This window comes from Bufo bufo (assembly GCF_905171765.1).
Source record: "Bufo bufo chromosome 4 unlocalized genomic scaffold, aBufBuf1.1 SUPER_4_unloc_3, whole genome shotgun sequence".
NCBI lineage: Eukaryota > Metazoa > Chordata > Amphibia > Anura > Bufonidae > Bufo > Bufo bufo.
Window position 1 is genome coordinate 1 of NW_024399993.1, and position 25,598 is coordinate 25,598.

Here is a 25,598-nt window from a genome sequence, read left to right on the forward strand (position 1 = left end):
AGGCGTTGTATATCAGTCCATGTATAGTCCTGCAAGGAAAAGGTGATCAGTACATAACTTCACCACCCAGCATGCAAACAAAGCCTGTATATAACTGCCCAGCATGTGACACACGACGTACAAAGCCTGTATATAACTGCCCAGCATGTGACACACGACGTACACAGCCTGTATATCACCACCCAGCATGCAAACAAAGCCTGTATATAACAGCCCAGCATGTGACACACGACGTACAAAGCCTGTATATAACTGCCCAGCATGTGACACACGACGTACACAGCCTGTATATCACTGCCCAGCATGTGACACACGACGTACAAAGCCTGTATATAACTGCCCAGCATGTGACACACGACGTACAAAGCCTAAATATCACTGCCCAGAATGTGACACACGACGTACACAGCCTAAATATCACTGCCCAGAATGTGACACACGACGTACACAGCCTAAATATCACTGCCCAGCATGTGCACAGAGCCTGTAAATCACCACCCAGCATGCGAACAAAGCCTGTATATAACTGCCCAGCATGTGACACACGACGTACAAAGCCTGTATATCACTGCCCAGCATGTGACACACGACGTACACAACCTGTATATCACTGCCCAGAATGTGACACACGACGTACACAGCCTAAATATCACTGCCCAGCATGTGACACACGACGTACACAGCCTGTATATCACTGCCCAGCATGTGACACACGATGTACACAGCCTAAATATCACTGCCCAGCATGTGACACACGACGTACAAAGCCTGTATATCACTGCCCAGAATGTGAAACACGACGTACACAGCCTAAATATCACTGCCCAGCATGTGACACACGACGTACACAGCCTAAATATCACTGCCCAGCATGTGACACACGACGTACACAGCCTGTATATAACTGCCCAGCATGTGACACACGACGTACAAAGCCTGTATATAACTGCCCAGCATGTGACACACGACGTACAAAGCCTAAATATCACTGCCCAGAATGTGACACACGACGTACACAGCCTAAATATCACTGCCCAGAATGTGACACACGACGTACACAGCCTAAATATCACTGCCCAGCATGTGCACAGAGCCTGTATATCACCACCCAGCATGCGAACAAAGCCTGTATATAACTGCCCAGCATGTGACACACGACGTACAAAGCCTGTATATCACTGCCCAGCATGTGACACACGACGTACACAACCTGTATATCACTGCCCAGAATGTGACACACGACGTACACAGCCTAAATATCACTGCCCAGCATGTGACACACGACGTACACAGCCTGTATATCACTGCCCAGCATGTGACACACGATGTACACAGCCTGTATATCACTACCCAGCATGTGACACACGACGTACACAACCTGTATATCACTACCCAGCATGTGACACACGACGTACACAGCCTGTATATCACTACCCAGCATGTGCACAGAGCCTGTATATCACCACCCAGCATGTGACACACTACATACACAGCCTGTATATCACTGTCCAGCATGTGACACACTACATACACAGCATGTATATCACTGTCCAGCATGTGCACAGAGCCTGTATATCACTACCCAGCATGTGACACACGACGTACACAGCCTGTATATCACTGCCCAGCATGTGACACACGACGTACACAACCTGTATATCACTGCCCAGAATGTGACACACGACGTACACAGCCTAAATATCACTGCCCAGCATGTGACACACGACGTACACAGCCTGTATATCACTGCCCAGCATGTGACACACGACGTACACAGCCTGTATATCACTGCCCAGAATGTGACACACGACGTACACAGCCTAAATATCACTGCCCAGCATGTGACACACGACGTACACAGCCTGTATATCACTGCCCAGAATGTGACACACGACGTACACAGCCTGTATATCACTACCCAGCATGTGCACAGAGCCTGTATATCACCACCCAGCATGTGACACACTACATACACAGCCTGTATATCACTGTCCAGTATGTGACACACTACATACACAGCCTGTATATCACTGTCCAGCATGTGCACAGAGCCTGTATATCACTACCCAGCATGTGACACACGACGTACACAGCCTATATATCACTACCCAGCATGTGACACACGACGTACACAGCCTAAATATCACTACCCAGCATGTGCACAGAGCCAGTATATCACTACCCAGCATGTGCAGAGCCTGTATATCACTACCCAGCATGTGACACACAATATACACAGCCTGTATATCACTACCCAGCATGTGACACACGACGTACACAGCCTGGATATCACTACCCAGCATGTGACACACGACGTACACAACCTGTATATACCTACCCAGCATGTGCACAGAGCCTGTATATCACTACCCAGCATGTGACACACAATATACACAGCCAGTATATCACTACCCAGAATGTGCACAGAGCCTGCATATCACTACCTAGCATGTGACACACGACGTACACAGCCTGTATATTACTACCTAGCATGTGACACACTACGTACACAGCCTGTATATCACTACACAGCATGTGCACAGAGCCTGTATATCACTACCCAGCATGTGCACAGAGCCTGTATATCACTACCTAGCATGTGACACACGACGTACACAGCCTAAATATCACTACCCAGCATGCAAACAAAGCCTGTATATCACTAACCAGCATGTGACACACAATATACACAGCCTGTATATCACTACCCAGCATGTGCACAGAGCCTGTATATCACTCCCCAGCATGTGACACACAATATACACAGCCTGTATTTCACTACCCAGCATGTGGCACACAATATACACAGCCTAAATATCACTACCCAGCATGTGACACACGATGTACACAGCCTAAGTATCACTGCCCAGCATGTGACACACTACATACACAGCCTGTATATCACTACCCAGCATGTGACACACTACATACACAGCCTAAATATCACTACCCAGCATGTGACACACTACAAACACAACCTGTATATCACTACCCAGCATGTGCACAGAGCCTGTATATCACTGCCCAGCATGTGACACACGCTGTACGCAGCCTGTATAACACTACCCAGCATGTGAACAGAGCCTGTATATCACTACCCAGCATGTGACACACGATGTACACAGCCTATATATCACTACCCAGCATGTGACACACAATATACACAGCCTGTATATCACTACCCAGCATGTGCACAGAGCCTGTATATCACTACCCAGCATGTGACACACAATATACACAGCCTGTATATCACTACCCAGCATGTGACACACAATATACACAGCCTAAATATCACTACCCAGCATGTGCACAGAGCCTGTATATCACTCCCCAGCATGTGACACACGACGTACACAGCCTGTATATCACTACCCAGCATGTGGCACACAATATACACAGCCTAAATATCACTACCCAGCATGTGACACACGATGTACACAGCCTATATATCACCACCCAGCATGTGCACAGAGCCTGTATATCACTACCCAGCATGTGACACACGACGTACACAGCTTGTATATCACTACCCAGCATGTGCACAGAGCCTGTATATCACTACCTAGCATGTGACACACGACGTACACAGCCTGTATATCACTACCCAGCATGTGCACAGAGCCTGTATATCACTACCTAGCATGTGACACACGACGTACACAGCCTAAATATCACTACCCAGCATGCGAACAAAGCCTGTATATAACTACCCAGCATGTGACACACGATGTACACAGCCTATATATCACCACCCAGCATGCAAACAAAGCCTGTATATCACTAACCAGCATGTGACACACTACATATACAACCTGTATATCACTACCCAGCATGTGCAGAGACTGTATATCACTCCCCAGCATGTGACACACAATATACACAGCCTGTATATCACTACCCAGCATGTGGCACACAATATACACAGCCTAAATATCACTACCCAGCATGTGACACACGATGTACACAGCCTAAATATCACTACCCAGCATGTGACACACTACATACACAGCCTAAATATCACTACCCAGCATGTGACACACGACATACACAGCCTATATATCACCACCCAGCATGTGACACACTACATACACAACCTGTATATCACTACCCAGCATGTGCACAGAGCCTGTATATCACTGCCCAGCATGTGACACACGATGTACGCAGCTTATATATAACTACCCAGCATGTGCACAGAGTCTGTATATCACTACCTAGCATGTGACACACGACGTACACAGCCTGTATATCACTACCCAGCATGTGCACAGAGCCTGTATATCACTACCCAGCATGTGCACAGAGCCTGTATATCACTACCTAGCATGTGACACACAATATACACAGCCTAAATATCACTACCCAGCATGTGCACAGAGCCTGTATATCACTACCCAGCATGTGACACACTATAGACAGCCTAAATATTACTACCCAGCATGTGCACAGAGCCTGTATATAACTACCCAGCATGTGACACATGATATACAGTACAGACCAAAAGTTTGGACACACCTTCTCATTCAAAGCGTTTTCTTTATTTTCATGACTATGAAAATTGTAGATTCACACTGAAGGCATCAAAACTATGAATTAACACATGTGGAATTATATACATAACAAACAAGTGTGAAACAACTGAAAATATGTCATATTCTAGGTTCTTCAAAGTAGCCACCTTTTGCTTTGATTACTGCTTTGCACACTCTTGGCATTCTCTTGATGAGCTTCAAGAGGTAGTCCCCTGAAATGGTCTTCACTTCACAGGTGTGCCCTGTCAGGTTTAATAAGTGGGATTTCTTGCCTTATAAATGGGGTTGGGACCATCAGTGGCGTTGAGGAGAAGTCAGGTGGATACACAGCTGATAGTCCTACTGAATAGACTGTTAGAATTTGTATTATGGCAAGAAAAAAGCAGCTAAGTAAAGAAAAACGAGTGACCATCATTACTTTAAGAAATGAAGGTCAGTCAGTCAGCCGAAAAATTGGGAAAACTTTGAAAGTAAGGGCTATTTGACCATGAAGGAGAGTGATGGGGTGCTGCGCCAGATGACCTGGCCTCCACAGTCACCGGACCTGAACCCAATCGAGATGGTTTGGGGTGAGCTGGACCGCAGAGTGAAGGCAAAAGGGCCAACAAGTGCTAAGCATCTCTGGGAACTCCTTCAAGACTGTTGGAAGACCATTTCAGGGGACTACCTCTTGAAGCTTATCAAGAGAATGCCAAGAGTGTGCAAAGCAGTAATCAAAGCAAAAGGTGGCTACTTTGAAGAACCTAGAATATGACATATTTTCAGTTGTTTCACACTTGTTTGTTATGTATATAATTCCACGTGTTAATTCATAGTTTGGATGCCTTCATAGTCATGAAAATAAAGAAAACTCTTTGAATGAGAAGGTGTGTCCAAACTTTTGGTCTGTACTGTACACAGCCTAAATATTACTACCCAGCAAGTCACAATATACACAGCTTATATATCACTACCCAGCATGTGACACACGATGTACACAGCCTAAATATTACTACCCAGAACAGTGCTCCAGACAAAAAAAAATACCTAGTAGCCATTGGATCCTGAACAGAAAAATTTAGTCGCCAAATCGAAACCGAATCAAAATGTTGGTATTGTGACAACGCTACGCCGATCAGATCAGTGTAGGGTTGTTTCGATACCAAAATTTTGATTCGCTTTCGTTACCATAAAAAAGTATTGCGATACTCAATACCACGCAAAAAAAAAAAAAAATACCAAAAAAAGCTGCGTGCATTTTGCATTTTATGAAACGTTCGGCCCATAATAGAACAGTCCTATCCTATTTTTTGGGGTGACAAGGTGACTAAAAAATGGCGAATCGCATGGTTTTTATTTATTTATGTCTGTTACGGCGCTCACCGCATAGGAGATATTTTTTAATAATTTTATAGTTTGGACTTTTCGGACGCAGCGCTATGTAATATGTTTATTTATTGTTTATATATTTTATATGTAAAATTGGGAAAGGGGGGATTTAAACTTAATATTTTAGGGCACTTTCACACTAGCGTTTTTCTTTTCCGGCACTGAGTTCCGTCACAGGGGCTCAATACCGGAAAAGAACTGATCAGTTTTAACCCCGTGCATTCTGAATGGAGAGCGATCCGTTCAGGATGCATCAGGACGTCTTCAGTTCAGTCATTTTGACTGATCAGGCAAAAGAGAAAACCGCAGCATGCTACGGTTTTATCTCTGGCGAAAAAAACTGAAGACTTGCCGGAATGCCGGATCCGGCATTTTTCCCCATAGGAATGTATTAGTGCCGGATTCGTCCTTCTGGTCTGCGCATGCACAGACCGGTAAAAATGTGTAAAAAGATACAAGACGGATCCGTCTGTCCGCATGAGAAGTGGAGAGACGGATCCGTTCTTGCAATGCATTTGTGAGACGCATCCGCATCCGGATGCGTCTCACAAATGCTTTCAGTCACATCCAGATCGGCGGATCCGGCGGGCAGTTCTAACGACGGAACTGCCCGCCGGATCACACTGCCGCAAGTGTGAAAATAGCCTTAGTGTTTGTGTTTTTTATTTTTTACTTACTATTAGCTCCTTAGGGGCTGGAACCCTTGTCCTATTCACCCTTAGGCCCCTTTCACATGGGCGAGATTTCTGCGCGGATGCGATGCGTGAGGTGAACCCTTTGCACCCGCACTGAATCCGGACCCATTCACTTCTATGGGGCTGTGCAGATGAGCGGTGATTTTCACGCATCAATTGTGCGTTGCTTGAAAATCGCAGCATGCTCTATATTGTGCGTTTTCCACGCAATGCAGGCCCCATAGAAGTTAATGGGGCTGCGTGAAAATCGCAAGCAAGTGCGGATGCGGTGCGATTTTCACGCACGGTTGCTAGGATGACAGTCTATTCACTGTGTTATTTTCCCTTATAACAACACGGTTACAAGGGGAAATAATAGCATTCTTTAATACAGAATGCATAGTAGAAGGTCAATTGAGGGTTAAAAAAATAAATAAAACATTAACTCTCCTCCTCCAATTGATCGCGTAGCTGCCGGTCTCCTGTTCTTTCTTCAGGACCTGTCAAAGGACCTGTGGTGACATCACTGTGCTTATCACATGGTATATCACATGATCCATCACCATGGTAATGGACCATGTGATGAGCTCAGTGACGTCACCACAGGTCCTTTGACAGGTCCTGAAGAAAGAACAGATCGGCAGCTACGCGATCGATTGGAGGAGGTGAGTTAATTTTTATTTATTTTTTTAGCCCTCCTTGGCACTGCCCACTGCGCCACCAAAGTTTATTATACTGGGGTGTTGGGGGGGGGGCACTGCGCCACCAATGTTTATTATACTGGGGTGTTGGGGGGGGGGGGGGGCACTGCGCCACCAATGTTTATTATACTGGGGTGTTGGGGGGGGGGAGCACTGAGCCACCAATGTTTATTATACTGGGGTGTTGGGGGGGGGGGCACTGCGCCACCAATGTTTATTATACTGGGGTGTTGGGGGGGGGGCACTGCGCCACCAATGTTTATTATACTGGGGTGTTGGGGGGGGGGGCACTGCGCCACCAATGTTTATTATACTGGGGTGTTGGGGGGGGGGCACTGCGCCACCAATGTTTATTATACTGGGGTGTTGGGGGGGGGCACTGCGCCACCAATGTTTATTATACTGGGGTGTTGGGGGGGGGGCACTGCGCCACCAATGTTTATTATACTGGGGTGTTGGGGGGGGGGGGCACTGCGCCACCAATGTTTATTATACTGGGGTGTTGGGGGGGGCACTGCGCCACCAATGTTTATTATACTGGGGTGTTGGGGGGGGGGGGCACTGCGCCACCAATGTTTATTATACTGGGGTGTTGGGGGGGGGCACTGCGCCACCAATGTTTATTATACTGGGGTGTTGGGGGGGGGCACTGCGCCACCAATGTTTATTATACTGGGGTGTTGGGGGGGCGCACTGCGCCACCAATGTTTATTATACTGGGGTGTTGGGGGGGGGCACTGCGCCACCAATGTTTATTATACTGGGGTGTTGGGGGGGGGGCACTGCGCCACCAATGTTTATTATACTGGGGTGTTGGGGGGGGCACTGCGCCACCAATGTTTATTATACTGGGATGTTGGGGGGGGGGGCACTGCGCCACCAATGTTTATTATACTGGGGTGTTGGGGGGGGGGGCACTGCGCCACCAATGTTTATTATACTGGGGTGTTGGGGGGGGGCACTGCGCCACCAATGTTTATTATACTGGGGTGTTGGGGGGGCGCACTGCGCCACCAATGTTTATTATACTGGGGTGTTGGGGGGGGGGGGGCACTGCGCCACCAATGTTTATTATACTGGGGTGTTGGGGGGGGCACTGCGCCACCAATGTTTATTATACTGGGGTGTTGGGGGGGGCACTGCGCCACCAATGTTTATTATACTGGGGTGTTGGGGGGGGGGGGCGCAGTGGCGCACCCGCCTCCTGTATTTGTATTAACAGGTCAGTTATCTTTATTTGTGGCGCAGTGGCCACAGCCCCTCCCCTCCTCCTGTCTCTCTTCTTATTGGCGGCAGCAGCAGCACAGGGGCGAGTGAGAGGGAGAGACATCGACATCGGCGGCGGGCAGAGAACTATCAGCACCTGTGCCCGCCGCTGTATTCAACGGCAGAGCTGCGGCGGCGGGTCTAGTCGCAAATGGCGACAAGACTAAAAAGTCTTGTCGCCATTTTTAAATTCTAAGTCGCATTGGCGACCATTTTGGTCGCCATCTGGAGCCCTGCAGAATGTGACACACAATATACACAGCCTAAATATCACTACCCAGAATGTGACACATGACGTACACAGCCTGTATATCACTACCCAGAATGTGACACACAATATACACAGCCTAAATATCACTACCCAGAATGTGACACATGATGTACACAGCCTGTATATCACTACCCAGAATGTGACACATGATGTACACAGCCTAAATATTACTACCCAGCATGTGACACACAATATACACAGCCTGTATATCACTACCCAGAATGTGACACACAATATACACAGCCTAAATATTACTACCCAGCATGTGACACACTACATACACAGCCTAAATATCACTACCCAGAATGTGACACACAATATACACAGCCTGTATATCACTACCCAGCATGTGACACACAATATACACAGCCTAAATATCACTACCCAGAATGTGACACACAATATACACAGCCTGTATATCACTACCCAGAATGTGACACACAATATACACAGCCTGTATATCACTACCCAGAATGTGACACACTACATACACAGCCTCAATATCACTACCCAGCATGTGACACACTACATACACAGCCTATATATCACTACCCAGCATGTGACACACAATATACACAGCCTAAATATCACTACCCAGAATGTGACACATGATGTACACAGCCTGTATATCACTACCCAGAATGTGACACATGATGTACACAGCCTAAATATCACTACCCAGAATGTGACACACAATATACACAGCCTGTATATCACTACCCAGAATGTGACACACAATATACACAGCCTGTATATCACTACCCAGAATGTGACACACTACATACACAGCCTAAATATCACTACCCAGCATGTGACACACTACATACACAGCCTATATATCACTACCCAGAATGTGACACACAATATACACAGCCTAAATATCACTACCCAGAATGTGACACATGACGTACACAGCCTGTATATCACTACCCAGAATGTGACACACAATATACACAGCCTAAATATTACTACCCAGCATGTGACACATGATGTACACAGCCTAAATATTACTACCCAGCATGTGACACACTACATACACAGCCTGTATATCACTACCCAGAATGTGACACATGACGTACACAGCCTGTATATCACTACCCAGAATGTGACACACAATATACACAGCCTGTATATCACTACCCAGAATGTGACACACAATATACACAGCCTGTATATCACTACCCAGAATGTGACACACAATATACACAGCCTGTATATCACTACCCAGAATGTGACACACAATATACACAGCCTAAATATCACTACCCAGAATGTGACACACAATATACACAGCCTAAATATCACTACCCAGAATGTGACACATGATGTACACAGCCTGTATATCACTACCCAGAATGTGACACACAATATACACAGCCTAAATATTACTACCCAGCATGTGACACACTACATACACAGCCTATATATCACTACCCAGAATGTGACACACAATATACACAGCCTAAATATTACTACCCAGCATGTGACACACTACATACACAGCCTATATATCACTACCCAGAATGTGACACTACATACACAGCCTGTATATCACTACCCAGAATGTGACACACAATATACACAGCCTAAATATCACTACCCAGCATGTGACACACGACATACACAGCCTGTATATCACTACCCAGAATGTGACACACAATATACATGGCCTAAATATCACTACCCAGAATGTGACACACAATATACATGGCCTAAATATCACTACCCAGAATGTGACACACTACATACACAGCCTGTATATCACTACCCAGCATGTGACACACAATATACATGGCCTAAATATCACTACCCAGAATGTGACACACAATATACACAGCCTAAATATCACTACCCAGAATGTGACACACTACATACACAGCCTGTATATCACTACCCAGAATGTGACACACTACATACACAGCCTGTATATCACTACCCAGCATGTGACACACGACATACACAGCCTATATATCACCACCCAGCATCTGAACAGAGCCTGTATATAACTACCCAGCATGTGACACATGATATACACGGCCTAAATATTACTACCCAGCAAGTCACACAATATACACAGCCTATATATCACTACCCAGAATGTGCACAGAGCAAGTATATCACTACCCAGCATTTAAAACACTATATAAATTGGCCTATATATCACTACCCAGCACAATAAACACAATATACACAGCCTATTTATCACTATCCAGCATGTAACGCACGAGCTACACAGCCTATATATCACCACCCAGTGTTAGTCAAGATCCCTGTCCCCACACGCAGGTAGGGGCGCCGGGCTTCTTCACTCCTTCCCGCTGCTGCACGCCGTGCTGACAGGTGCGGGCAGCGGGGTTCTTAGCTGTGGTTTGCATTGCTGCCACCAGCCTTTCCCTTCTGGCTCTGAGCCAACTCAGAGTTCCTTGTGTGTATTTAGGCTGTGAATCTGCTCCACTGTTTCCTTCCAGCCCTGGGCACAGCATGCTTGCTGCTTCTTCCCTGCATCACTTAAGGGCTGCTGCGTGTCATTTCCTGCGATTTATGGGTTTAGCATATGTGACCGTGCTGATCAATCCTAGCCCTTCTGCACCTACTTAAGTGGTCCAGCCCTCTTCCCAGGTGCCTGAGCGTCAAGGTCCTTGTGTCCTGCAAAGGTTGCTGTTATCTCTGCTTGTGTTCCTGTATACATGACCCGTGCTTATGTTTCTGGACTCCGCTACCTGTTTGATCCCTGCCTGCTTTGCCTTGACTCTCCTGTTGCCGACCTGGATTGCCTGACCTGTGCAGCCTGCCCTGAGCCATTGCTTTTTTGGCTACGCCTCTGCCTCATCCTTAGGTCCTGCAGTGTTGCTTGGTTACAACTCGGCCTGCTGTCTGTACCTCTGGGACCTTGCTCTGGAACTCCCTGGTCTGCCTGAACCTGCTACCCCATGTGCCGATCCTCCTCAAGAGGTAACGACCTCAGGAAAGTTCCTACCCACCATCAGAGGTACTGCAAAGAATGAGAGGCTCACTTAGACAAAGCCCTTAGAGGAAGTAGGAAACGTAGCACAGAGGGTTCATACCCGCTGGATCGGGACAACCTATATATCATTACCCTGCAAATGACACATGATACACTGCATCTATATATCATTATCCAGCATGCAGGGCTCCAGATGGTGACCAAAATGGTCGCCAATGCGACTTAGAATTTACAAATGGCGACAAGACTTTTTATTCTTGTCGCTATTTGTGACTAGACCCGCCGCCGCAGCTCTGCCGTTGAATACAGCGGTGGGGCACAGGAGATGATCGCAGCTCCCTGTCAGAGGTCGGGTGCCGGCTATTTGATTCCTGCACCCGCCTCCTGTATTTAGAAACCTAGAATGTGTCGGCAGATAAGAACCATTTGGCCCATCTAGTCTGCCCAATATACTGAGTACTATGGATAGCCCCCGGCCCTATCTTATATGGAGGATAGCCTTATGCCTATCCCATGCATGCTTAAACTCCTTCACTGTATTTGCAGCTACCACTTCTGCAGGAAGGCTATTCCATGCATCCACTACTCTCTCAGTAAAACACTATGTCCTCTTGTAGCAGTTTTTCTTCTTGTAAATCTTCTCTCCTCTTTTCCCTTGTTGCTTCCCTTTATGTATTTAGCAGTTTCTCTCATCTCCCCTCTGTCTCGTCTTTCTTCCAAGCTATACATGTTAAGGTCCTTTAATCTTTCCTGGTAAGTTTTATCCTGCAATCCATGGACCAGTTTAGTAGCTCTTCTCTGAACTCTCTCCAAAGTATCAGTATCCTTCTGGAGATATGGTCTCTAGTACTGAGCACAATACTCCAAGTGAGGTCTCACTAGTGCTCTGTAGAGCGGCATGAGCGCCCCCCTCTGTCTACTGGTAATGCCTCTCCCTATACACCCCAGCATTCTGCTAGCATCTCCTGCTGCTCTATGACATGGTCTGCCTACCTTTAAGTCTTCTGAAATAATGACCCCTAAATCCCTTTCCTCAGATACTGAGGTTAGGACTGTATCACTGACTGTATATTCTGCTCTTGGGTTTTTACGCCCCAGGTGCATTATCTTGCACTTATCAACATTACATTTTAGTTGCCAGATTTTTGACCGTTCCTGTAGTTTTCCTGAATCCTTTTCCATTTGGTGTATTCCTCCAGGAACATCAACCCTGTTACAAATCGTTGTGTCATCAGCAAAAAGACACACCTTACCATCGAGGCCTTCTGCAATGTCGCTGATAAAGATATTAAACAATATGGGTCCCAGAACAGACCCCTGAGGTACCCCACTGGTAACAAGACCTTGGTCTGAATATACTCCATTGACTACAACCCTCTGTTGCCTGTCCCTCAGCCACTGCCTAATCCATTCAACAATATGGGAGTCCAAGCCCAAAGACTGCACTTTATTGATAAGCCTTCTATGTGGGACAGTATCAAAAGCCTTACTAAAGTCTACATAAGCGATGTCTACTGCACCTCCGCCATCTATTATTTTAGTCACCCAATCAAAGAATCTATAAGATTAGTTTGACACGATCTCCCTGAAGTAAACCCATGCTGTTCTTCATCTTTCAATCCATGGGATTTTAGATGTTCCACAATCCTCTCCTTAAGTATGGTTTCCATTAATTTCCCCACTATTGATGTCAGGCTTACTGGCCTATAGTTGCCCGATTCCTCCCTACTACCTTTCTTGTGAATGCGCACAACATTTGCTAATTTCCAATCTTCTGGGACGACTCCTGTTGCCAGTGATTGGTTAAATAAATCTGTTAATGGTTTTGCTAGTTCACCGCTGAGCTCTTTTAATAGCTTTGGGTGTATCCCATCAGGCCCCTGTGACTTATTTGTAGTAATTTTAGACAGCTGACTTAGAACCTCTTCCTCTGTAAAGACACATGCATCAACAGATTCATTAGTCTTCTTTCCTAACTGAGGTCCTTTTCCTTCATTTTCCTTTGTAAAGACTGAACAGAAATATTCATTGAGGCCGTCAGCTAGTTCTTTATCTTCTTCCATATACCTTCCTTCTTTTGTTTTTAATTTTGTAATTCCTTGTTTTAGTTTCCTTTCGTATTAACAGGTCAGTTATCTTCATTGGTGGCGCAGTGCGCCCTCCCCCCAGTATAATAAACATTGGTGGCGCAGTGCGCCCCCCCAGTATAATAAACATGAGCGCAGTGCGCCCCCCTAGTATAATAAACATTGGTGGCGCAGTGCGCCCCCCCCCCCCCCCAACACCCCAGTATAAATAAACATTGGTGGAGCAGTGCGCCCCCCCCAGTTTAAATAAACATTGGTGGCGCAGTGCGCCCCTCCAGTATAATAAACATTGGTGGCGCAGTGCGCCCCCCCAACACCCCAGTATAATAAACATTGGTGGCGCAGTGCGCCCCCCCCAACACCCCAGTATAAATAAACATTGGTGGAGCAGTGCGCCCCCCCAGTATAATAAACATTGGTGGCGCAGTGCGCCCCCCCCAACACCCCAGTATAATAAACATTGGTGGAGCAGTGCGCCCCCCCAGTATAATAAACATTGGTGGCGCAGTGCGCCCCCCCCAACACCCCAGTATAATAAACATTGGTGGCGCAGTGCGCCCCCCCCCAACACCCCAGTATAATAAACATTGGTGGAGCAGTGCCCCCCCCCAACACCCCAGTATAATAAACATTGGTGGCGCAGTGCGCCCCCCCCCCCCCCAACACCCCAGTATAATAAACATTGGTGGAGCAGTGCCCCCCCCCCAGTATAATAAACATGAGCGCAGTGCGCCCCCCCAGTATAATAAACATTGGTGGCGCAGTGCGCCCCCCCAACACCCCAGTATAATAAACATTGGTGGCGCAGTGGGCAGTGCCAATGAGGGTTAAAATTTTTTTTTTTTAATTAACTCACCTAATCCAATTGATCGCGTAGCTGCCGGTCTCCTGTTCTTTCTTCAGGACCTGTGGTGACGTCACTGAGCTCATCACATGGCCCATTACAATGGTGATGGATCATGTGATGTACCATGTGATGAGCTCAGTGATGTCACCACAGGTCCTTTGACAGGTCCTGAAGAAAGAACAGACGACCGGCAGCTACGCGATCAATTGGAGGAGGAGAGTTAATTTTTTTAACCTCATTGGCACTGCCCACTGCACCACCAATGTTTATTATACTGGGGGGGGGGGGGGCGCACTGCGCCACCAATGTTTATTATACTGGGGGGGGGGGGGCGCACTGCGCCACCAATGTTTATTATACTAGGGTGTATATAATGTTTATTATATTGACCTTCTACTAAGCAGTCTGTATTCAGAATGCTATTATTTCCCCTTGTAACCGTGTTGTTATAAGGGAAAATAACAGTGAATAGACTGTCATCCTAGCAACCATGCTTGAAAATCGCACCGCATCCGCACTTGCTTGCGATTTTCACGCAGCCCAATTAACTTCTATGGGGCCTGCGTTGCGTGGAAAACGCACAATATAGAACATGCTGCGATTTTCACGCAACGCACAATTGATGCGTGAAAATCACCGCTCATGTGCACAGCCCCATAGAAGGGAATGGGTCCAGATTCAGTGCGGGTGCAATGCGTTCACCTCACGCATCGCATCCGCGCAGAAATCTCGCCCATGTGAAAGGGGCCTAAGGGTCAATAGGACAAGGGTTCCAGCCCCTAAGGAGCTAATAGTAAGTAAAAAAAAAAATAATAAAATAAAAAACACAAACACTAAGGCTATTTTCACACTTGCGGCAGTGTGATCCGGCCGGCAGTTCTGTCGTTAGAACTGCCCGCCGGATCCGCCGATCTGGATGTGACTGAAAGCATTTGTGTCATGCGGACAGACGGATCCGTCTTGTATCTTTTTACACATTTTTACCGGTCTGTGCATGCGCAGACCGGAAGGACGGATCCGGCATTCCGGTATTTTGAATGCCGGATCTGGCACTAATACATTCCTATGGGGAAAAATGCCGGATCCGGCATTCAGGCAAGTCTTCTGTTTTTTTTCGCCGGAGATGAAACCGTAGCATGCTGCGGTTTTATCTTTTGCCTGATCAGTCAAAACGACTGAACTGAAGACGTCCTGATGCATCCTGAACGGATCGCTCTCAATTCAGAATGCATGGGGATATGCCTGATCAGTTCTTTTCCGGTATTGAGCCCCGACGACGGAACTCAGTGCCGGAAAAGAAAACCGCTAATGTGAAAGTACCCTAAAATATTAAGTTTAAATCCCCCCTGTCCCACTTTTACATATAAAATATATAAACAATAAATAAACATATTACATAGCGCTGCGTCCGAAAAGTCCAAACTATAAAATTATTAAAAAATATCTCCTATGCGGTGAGCATTCGCCATTTTTTAGTCACCTTGTCACCCCAAAAAATAGGATAGGACGGTTCTATTATGGGCCGAACGTTTCATAAAATGTGAAATGCACGCGGCTTTTTTTTGTGTTTTTTTTTTGTGCGGTATTGAGTATCGCAATACTTTTTTATGGTGACGAAAGCGAATCAAAATTTTGGTATCGAAACAACCCTACTCTGATCTGATCGGCGTAGCGTTGTCACAATACCAACATTTTGATTCGGTTTCGATTTGGCGACTAAAAATTTTATTTGGCTCCTAAATTTTTCAGTTCAGGAGCCAATGGCTACTAGGTATTTTTTTTAGTCTGGAGCACTGGCATGTGACACACAATACACAGAGCCTATATCACTACAAAGAATGTGACACACAATATACAGATACTATATATCACTACCCAGCATGTGACACACAATATACAGATACTATATATCACTACCCAGCATGTGACACACAATATACAGATACTATATATCACTACCCAGCATGTGACACACAATATACAGATACTATATATCACTAACCAGCATGTGACACACAATATACAGATACTATATATCACTACCCAGCATGTGACACACAATATACAGATACTATATATCACTAACCAGCATGTGACACACAATATACAGATACTATATATCACTAACCAGCATGTGACACACAATATACAGATACTATATATCACTACCCAGAATGTGACACACAATATACAGATACTATATATCACTACCCAGCATGTGACACACAATATACAGATACTATATATCACTACCCAGCATGTGACACACAATATACAGATACTATATATCACTACCCAGCATGCGACACACAATATACAGATACTATATATCACTACAAAGAATGTGACACACAATATACAGATACTATATATCACTACCCAGCATGTGACACACAATATACAGATACTATATATCACTACCCAGCATGTGACACACAATATACAGATACTATATATCACTACCCAGCATGCGACACACAATATACAGATACTATATATCACTAACCAGCATGTGACACACAATATACAGATACTATATATCACTACAAAGAATGTGACACACAATATACAGATACTATATATCACTACCCAGCATGTGACACACAATATACAGATACTATATATCACTACCCAGCATGTGACACACAATATACAGATACTATATATCACTACCCAGCATGCGACACACAATATACAGATACTATATATCACTACCCAGCATGTGACACACAATATACAGATACTATATATCACTACCCAGCATGTGACACACAATATACAGATACTATATATCACTACCCAGCATGCGACAAATTATACAGTTCCTTAACTGTGATAAAGATAAGAATCTCAAATGTGCTACAACCACTATCAACCCACGCTGTATAGCAGGCCATACATATAAAACTTTGAACGCCATACATGGGCTGACAACAGATTGTGGAGTAACCACCAGAAAACTACCGTAACACAAAGAGGATAAGCCACCAGACAACCAGCCTAATACAGAGGATAAGCCACCAGACAACCAGCCTGATACAGAGGATAAACCACCAGACAACCAGCCTGATACAGAGGATAAACCACCAGACAACCAGCCTGATACAGAGAGGATAAGCCACCAGACAACCAGCCTGATACAGAGGATAAACCACCAGACAACCAGCCTGATACAGAGAGGATAAACCACCAGACAACCAGCCTGATACAGAGGATAAACCACCAGACAACCAGCCTGATACAGAGGATAAACCACCAGACAACCAGCCTGATACAGAGGATAAACCACCAGACAACCAGCCTGATACAGAGGATAAACCACCAGACAACCAGCCTGATACAGAGGATAAACCACCAGACATCCAGCCTGATACAGAGAGGATAAACCACCAGACAACCAGCCTGATACAGAGGATAAACCACCAGACAACCAGCCTGATACAGAGAGGATAAACCACCAGACAACCAGCCTGATACAGAGAGGATAAACCACCAGACACCCAGCCTGATACAGAGGATAAACCACCAGACAACCAGCCTGACACAGAGGATAAACCACCAGACAACCAGCCTGATACAGAGGATAAACCACCAGACAACCAGCCTGATACAGAGGATAAACCACCAGACAACCAGCCTGATACAGAGGATAAACCACCAGACAACCAGCCTGATACAGAGGATAAGCCACCAGACAACCAGCCTGATACAGAGGATAAGCCACCAGACAACCAGCCTGATACAGAGGATAAACCACCAGACAACCAGCCTGATACAGAGGATAAGCCACCAGACAACCAGCCTGATACAGAGGATAAGCCACCAGACAACCAGCCTGATACAGAGGATAAACCACCAGACAACCAGCCTGATACAGAGGATAAACCACCAGACAACCAGCCTGATACAGAGAGGATAAACCACCAGACAACCAGCCTGATACAGAGGATAAACCTCCAGACAACCAGCCTGATACAGAGGATAAGCCACCAGACAACCAGCCTGATACAGAGAGGATAAACCACCAGACAACCAGCCTGATACAGAGGATAAACCACCAGACAACCAGCCTGATACAGAGGATAAACCACCAGACAACCAGCCTGATACAGAGGATAAACCACCAGACAACCAGCCTGATACAGAGGATAAACCTCCAGACAACCAGCCTGATACAGAGAGGATAAACCACCAGACAACCAGCCTGATACAGAGGATAAACCTCCAGACAACCAGCCTGATACAGAGGATAAACCTCCAGACAACCAGCCTGATACAGAGGATAAACCTCCAGACAACCAGCCTGATACAGAGAGGATAAACCACCAGACAACCAGCCTGATACAGAGGATAAACCTCCAGACAACCAGCCTGATACAGAGGATAAACCTCCAGACAACCAGCCTGATACAGAGAGGATAAACCACCAGTGAGTAGATATTACAGACAACAAGCTTAACACAGGGTCAGAGGTCATAACGTATGGACTTACCACCATATTCTCACATCACTTACTTATTCCAGTGGTTCTTGGAGTTGCGGTACAGCGATGGGAACATGATGGGCAGAATCTGGGCAGCATTGTCACTCATCAGGCTCAGGATGTATTCATTATTCCAGTAGTAAAGCGCTCTCTCTGCTACCTGCAAGAAGGAAAAATCAGTGCAGACAAGCATAGTCCATGGCGAAGATGAAAGGTGGGATGGGACAGGCCATGCTAAAGGTCAACTAAATATTCTAATTAATGAGGTTGTTTGGGTCTCTTACCCTGATGGCCTTTCCTTAGGATAGGGTTAGAGTCCATCCCCCGACACTCCTGCCCATCCGCTGCTGTGCAGGAGTTCGCCCCACTGTGTGGTGTTACTGCGGCCTTCACACACAGAAGGTGCAACCTCACTACCCTTCCTGTGACATCATCCAATCGCTGACCATATATATATATATATATATATATATAGACTGTTACCTCAATATCGTCCCCCTGTGACATCATCCAATCACTGACCATACAGGGAGTGCAGAATTATTAGGCAAGTTGTATTTTTGAGGATTAATTTTATTATTGAACAACAACCATGTTCTCAATGAACCCAAAAAACTCATTAATATCAAAGCTGAATATTTTTGGAAGTAGTTTTTAGTTTGTTTTTAGTTTTAGCTATTTTAGGGGGATATCTGTGTGTGCAGGTGACTATTACTGTGCATAATTATTAGGCAACTTAACAAAAAACTAATATATACCCATTTCAATTATTTATTTTTACCAGTGAAACCAATATAACATCTCAACATTCACAAATATACATTTCTGACATTCAAAAACAAAACAAAAACAAATCAGTGACCAATATAGCCACCTTTCTTTGCAAGGACACTCAAAAGCCTGCCATCCATGGATTCTGTCAGTGTTTTGATCTGTTCACCATCAACATTGCGTGCAGCAGCAACCACAGCCTCCCAGACACTGTTCAGAGAGGTGTACTGTTTTCCCTCCTTGTAAATCTCACATTTGATGATGGACCACAGGTTCTCAATGGGGTTCAGATCAGGTGAACAAGGAGGCCATGTCATTAGATTTTCTTCTTTTATACCCTTTCTTGCCAGCCACGCTGTGGAGTACTTGGACGCGTGTGATGGAGCATTGTCCTGCATGAAAATCATGTTTTTCTTGAAGGATGCAGACTTCTTCCTGTACCACTGCTTGAAGAAGGTGTCTTCCAGAAACTGGCAGTAGGACTGGGAGTTGAGCTTGACTCCATCCTCAACCCGAAAAGGCCCCACAAGCTCATCTTTGATGATACCAGCCCAAACCAGTACTCCACCTCCACCTTGCTGGCGTCTGAGTCGGACTGGAGCTCTCTGCCCTTTACCAATCCAGCCACGGGCCCATCCATCTGGCCCATCAAGACTCACTCTCATTTCATCAGTCCATAAAACCTTAGAAAAATCAGTCTTGAGATATTTCTTGGCCCAGTCTTGACGTTTCAGCTTGTGTGTCTTGTTCAGTGGTGGTCGTCTTTCAGCCTTTCTTACCTTGGCCATGTCTCTGAGTATTGCACACCTTGTGCTTTTGGGCACTCCAGTGATGTTGCAGCTCTGAAATATGGCCAAACTGGTGGCAAGTGGCATCTTGGCAGCTGCACGCTTGACTTTTCTCAGTTCATGGGCAGTTATTTTGCGCCTTGGTTTTTCCACACGCTTCTTGCGACCCTGTTGACTATTTTGAATGAAACGCTTGATTGTTCGATGATCACGCTTCAGAAGCTTTGCAATTTTAAGAGTGCTGCATCCCTCTGCAAGATATCTCACTATTTTTGACTTTTCTGAGCCTGTCAAGTCCTTCTTTTGACCCATTTTGCCAAAGGAAAGGAAGTTGCCTAATAATTATGCAGACCTAATATAGGGTGTTGATGTCATTAGACCACACCCCTTCTCATTACAGAGATGCACATCACCTAATATGCTTAATTGGTAGTAGGCTTTCGAGCCTATACAGCTTGGAGTAAGACAACATGCATAAAGAGGATGATGTGGTCAAAATACTCATTTGCCTAATAATTCTGCACTCCCTGTATATACAGACTGTGTTACCTCCATATCGTCCCCCTGTGACATCATCCAATCACCGACTAATATATATATATAGACTGCTACCTCAATATCGTCCCCCTGTGACATCAACCAATTACTGACCTGATACGAACTGTGTGACCTCACTACTCCCGCAATGACATCATCCAATCATGATGTAATACACACAGTACGGAGAGGTGACTACCTGGAAGTGGGGGCTGGACACGCACTGTGCCAGCTGCCTGAATAGAGGCTCCATGATTTTGGTGAATTCTGAAGGCTCCATCACATCTAAAATTTCTTCTAACTCATTCAAGAACATGACCTCCTTAGGGCTGTGAGTACGAGGCCAGAAACGCAGAAGTCCAGAGATGACCTGAGGAACACATGATACAACAGGTTAGAAGAAGCCTGAGGAGCAATCTTCACAACCCACCCACTGCAGAAGGTGCACGGCCCGCTGTATTCTAAGCTCCAGGAACTAATCACCCCACATGATGATCCGGACATGGTTACAGTCTACACACGTGACATATAGCCCTCACATGATGATCCAGACACGGTTACAGTCTACACACGTGACATATAGACCTCACATCATGATCCGGACACGGTTACAGTCTACACACGTGACACATAGACCTCACATCATGATCCGGACATGGTTACAGTCTACACACGTGACATATAGACCTCACATCATGATCCGGACACGGTTACAGTCTACACACGTGACACATTCACCCCACATGATGATCCGGACACGGTTACAGTCTACACACGTGACATATAGACCTCACATCATGATCCGGACACGGTTACAGTCTACACACGTGACATATAGACCTCACATCATGATCCGGACACGGTTACAGTCTACACACGTGACATATAGACCTCACATCATGATCCGGACACGGTTACAGTCTACACACGTGACACATTCACCCCACATGATGATCCGGACACGGTTACAGTCTACACACGTGACATATAGACCTCACATCATGATCCGGACACGGTTACAGTCTACACACGTGACATATAGACCTCACATCATGATCCGGACACGGTTACAGTCTACACACGTAACACATTCACCTCACATCATGATCTGGACACGGTTACAGTCTACACACGTTTGCTGGTCCGGGTGTAGGTTTGCACTGAGATGGTACACAATATGCCTGCCTGGCATTCCTCACCAACCATTGGAGCAATTTCCACACACAATAAACAGTCACAACTATAGATGATCCACTGAACTCACCGGTTCTGTCAGGGTACTGTCCTTCTCCAGGAACTGGACCACGCAGTACGCCAGCTGCCGGGAAAGAGAACGAGAAAAGTAGAACCTTCAGTCACACATGGCTGGAGGATGGGAGGAGACAGGTCACACATGGCTGGAGGATGGGAGGAGACAGGTCACACATGGCTGGGGAGATGTGAGGAGACAGGTGACACATGGCTGGAGGATGGGAGGAGACAGGTCACACATGGCTGGAGGATGGGAGGAGACAGGTCACACATGGCTGGAGGATGGGAGGAGACAGGTCACACATGGCTGGAGGATGGGAGGAGACAGGTCACACATGGCTGGAGGATGGGAGGAGACAGGTCACACATGGCTGGAGGATGGGAGGAGACAGGTCACACATGGCTGGGGAGATGGGAGGAGACAGGTGACACATGGCTGGGGAGATGGGAGGAGACAGGTGACACATGGCTGGAGGATGGGAGGAGACAGGTCACACATGGCTGGAGGATGGGAGGAGACAGGTCACACATGGCTGGAGGATGGGAGGAGACAGGTCACACATGGCTGGAGGATGGGAGGAGACAGGTGACACATGGCTGGAGGATGGGAGGAGACAGGTCACACATGGCTGGAGGATGGGAGGAGACAGGTCACACATGGCTGGAGGATGGGAGGAGACAGGTCACACATGGCTGGAGGATGGGAGGAGACAGGTCACACATGGCTGGAGGATGGGAGGAGACAGGTCACACATGGCTGGAGGATGGGAGGAGACAGGTCACACATGGCTGGAGGATGGGAGGAGACAGGTCACACATGGCTGGAGGATGGGAGGAGACAGGTCACACATGGCTGGAGGATGGGAGGAGACAGGTCACACATGGCTGGAGGATGGGAGGAGACAGGTCACACATGGCTGGAGGATGGGAGGAGACAGGTCACACATGGCTGGAGGATGGGAGGAGACAGGTCACACATGGCTGGAGGATGGGAGGAGACAGGTCACACATGGCTGGAGGATGGGAGGAGACAGGTCACACATGGCTGGAGGATGGGAGGAGACAGGTCACACATGGCTGGAGGATGGGAGGAGACAGGTCACACATGGCTGGAGGATGGGAGGAGACAGGTCACACATGGCTGGAGGATGGGAGGAGACAGGTCACACATGGCTGGAGGATGGGAGGAGACAGGTCACACATGGCTGGAGGATGGGAGGAGACAGGTCACACATGGCTGGAGGATGGGAGGAGACAGGTCACACATGGCTGGAGGATGGGAGGAGACAGGTCACACATTTAGGAGACAGGTCACACATGGCGGGGGGATGGGAGGAGACAGGTCACACATGGCGGGGGGATGGGGGGAGACAGGTCACACATTGTTCTGCCTTTTTATAGGTATATAATATTTATATGTAAATATCTTAATTATAGTGGATTAGACCTATAAGAGGCCATATTGTTATATGTTAAGTATTTTAAAGATGGCCGAGAGAAGTTCATGGAAAGGACAGTTCATGTACCGGTCTGAGAAGAGGCATTCTTGTCTCCTTATGGATTTATGACTTAGATAAGGATGTTCTCTAGACGCAGCTGGTACTAATTACCTCTACAGTTTGGTATCTATTAATGAAGCAGAAAATCTGTAATATCTATATACACGTATAATCAACCTTAGTTTTGTTTGTATAAGAAAATTAATAAGACATATGTATCGTTTTATATTGTTACGTATTATTAAGGACATTTATGTATTTGTTATAATTATATATATATTTCTCACTAAGAACGCATATACTCCTAAAGCACGAATTTGTGTGGACTTTGTTAATGCGTCTCTGTTCAGGGATAGATGTGTTATTTTAACTAACAATCGATCACCCGTTGGAGTAACCGAGGAGTACAATGTTAATTATATTATTATATGTAACATAAATTAAGAGTGCGGGAAAAGTCTAAATGGTGCCCAAACGTCTGTGTTTTAGTTAGTTTTTCTGTCAAAATTTAATCCCTCAGCTCTGATTTAAGGTTCCATAGGCCGTGTGTATAGCATGTGAGATAAAGCAAACTTGGATATTTAACCCTTACTAGAATGATACTAATAGCTTAGGTAATAGTGTCACCTAGGGGTAAGTGAGTAACATTACACCAACAGCAAAAGTGCATTTTGGGTAATACAATGACATCACAGTCATTTTCACATGGGAGGAGACAGGTCACACATGGCTGGGGGGATGGGAGGAGACAGGTCACACATGGCTGGGCTAGAAGACTATGACCTTGTGGTTGTACTATGTGAGACCTCTGGAAGGATGCTTTTCTCCACCCCCATCACCTATTATCTAGAGTTGTGGAAAAAACGGATTCCATGATGTCATCACCTAGTTCTATACCGGATGCACAAATGGAAAGAGGCCACAATCTGCCACTACTGCGCCCCCTGCAGTCTGGCCCTGGAGTAGGACAGGGTGTGATTCCAGGAGGGTTCATTACCTGGGGGTGGTAGACGCTCAGAGACTTGGCCTTGTGCAGAGGTAACAGGACTCGGATCAGAAACATCTTGTGCTCTTCTTTCAGAGGAAGTGCGAAGCCATTAATAATGCTGAAATAAGAGTAAAATGGGTAATGTGGGGTCATCTGGGGGGCCGTGCCCAAATGATGCCAGGCTCAGCAACCAAGAGAAGAGAGACTGGCCAGGGTAAAGCCTGTGAAGCAATGCTGGAACTATCATCCCTATTATTCACATACGTACCTGCCGAGGATCTCCAGAAGTTCAGCAATTCCATTGTGATGTTCAGTCTCATAAATAAACCTAAAAAACAAACAAACAAATGATTAGTGATGACCGCCAGTGGGTGGTGAGGGGCTCCGAGGGGGACTGCACCCCTTGACCAGGGGGTCCTACCTGTAAAATATGTTATTAATATGCCGCCTCATGTACGCTCGCAGCCCCAGGAACTTTCCATAGATCCGGTGTAGAATGGTCTTCAGAAAATCTCGTTCTCGAGGATCTTCACTGTCAAACAGATCCAGGAGCTGAGGAGACGTGAGGGG

General features: G+C 46.2%; 1 protein-coding gene across 1 annotated transcript in view; it reads right to left on the reverse strand.

Moving 5' to 3' along the window:
• Positions 1-4: 4 nt before the first annotated feature.
• LOC120982864 (serine/threonine-protein phosphatase 2A 56 kDa regulatory subunit delta isoform-like) overlaps positions 5-25,598 on the reverse strand; it is a gene marked incomplete at its 3' end in the record, with an annotated part of 71,386 nt that continues 45,792 nt past the window's right edge. The window contains exons 7-13 of the mRNA XM_040413038.1: positions 25,450-25,580; positions 25,297-25,356; positions 25,038-25,146; positions 22,555-22,608; positions 21,490-21,660; positions 19,227-19,354; positions 5-29 (exon numbers count right to left, since the gene is read on the reverse strand). Of these exons, the coding sequence (XP_040268972.1) occupies positions 5-29; positions 19,227-19,354; positions 21,490-21,660; positions 22,555-22,608; positions 25,038-25,146; positions 25,297-25,356; positions 25,450-25,580 (678 nt within the window). The remainder of the gene's footprint in view (positions 30-19,226; positions 19,355-21,489; positions 21,661-22,554; positions 22,609-25,037; positions 25,147-25,296; positions 25,357-25,449; positions 25,581-25,598) is intronic.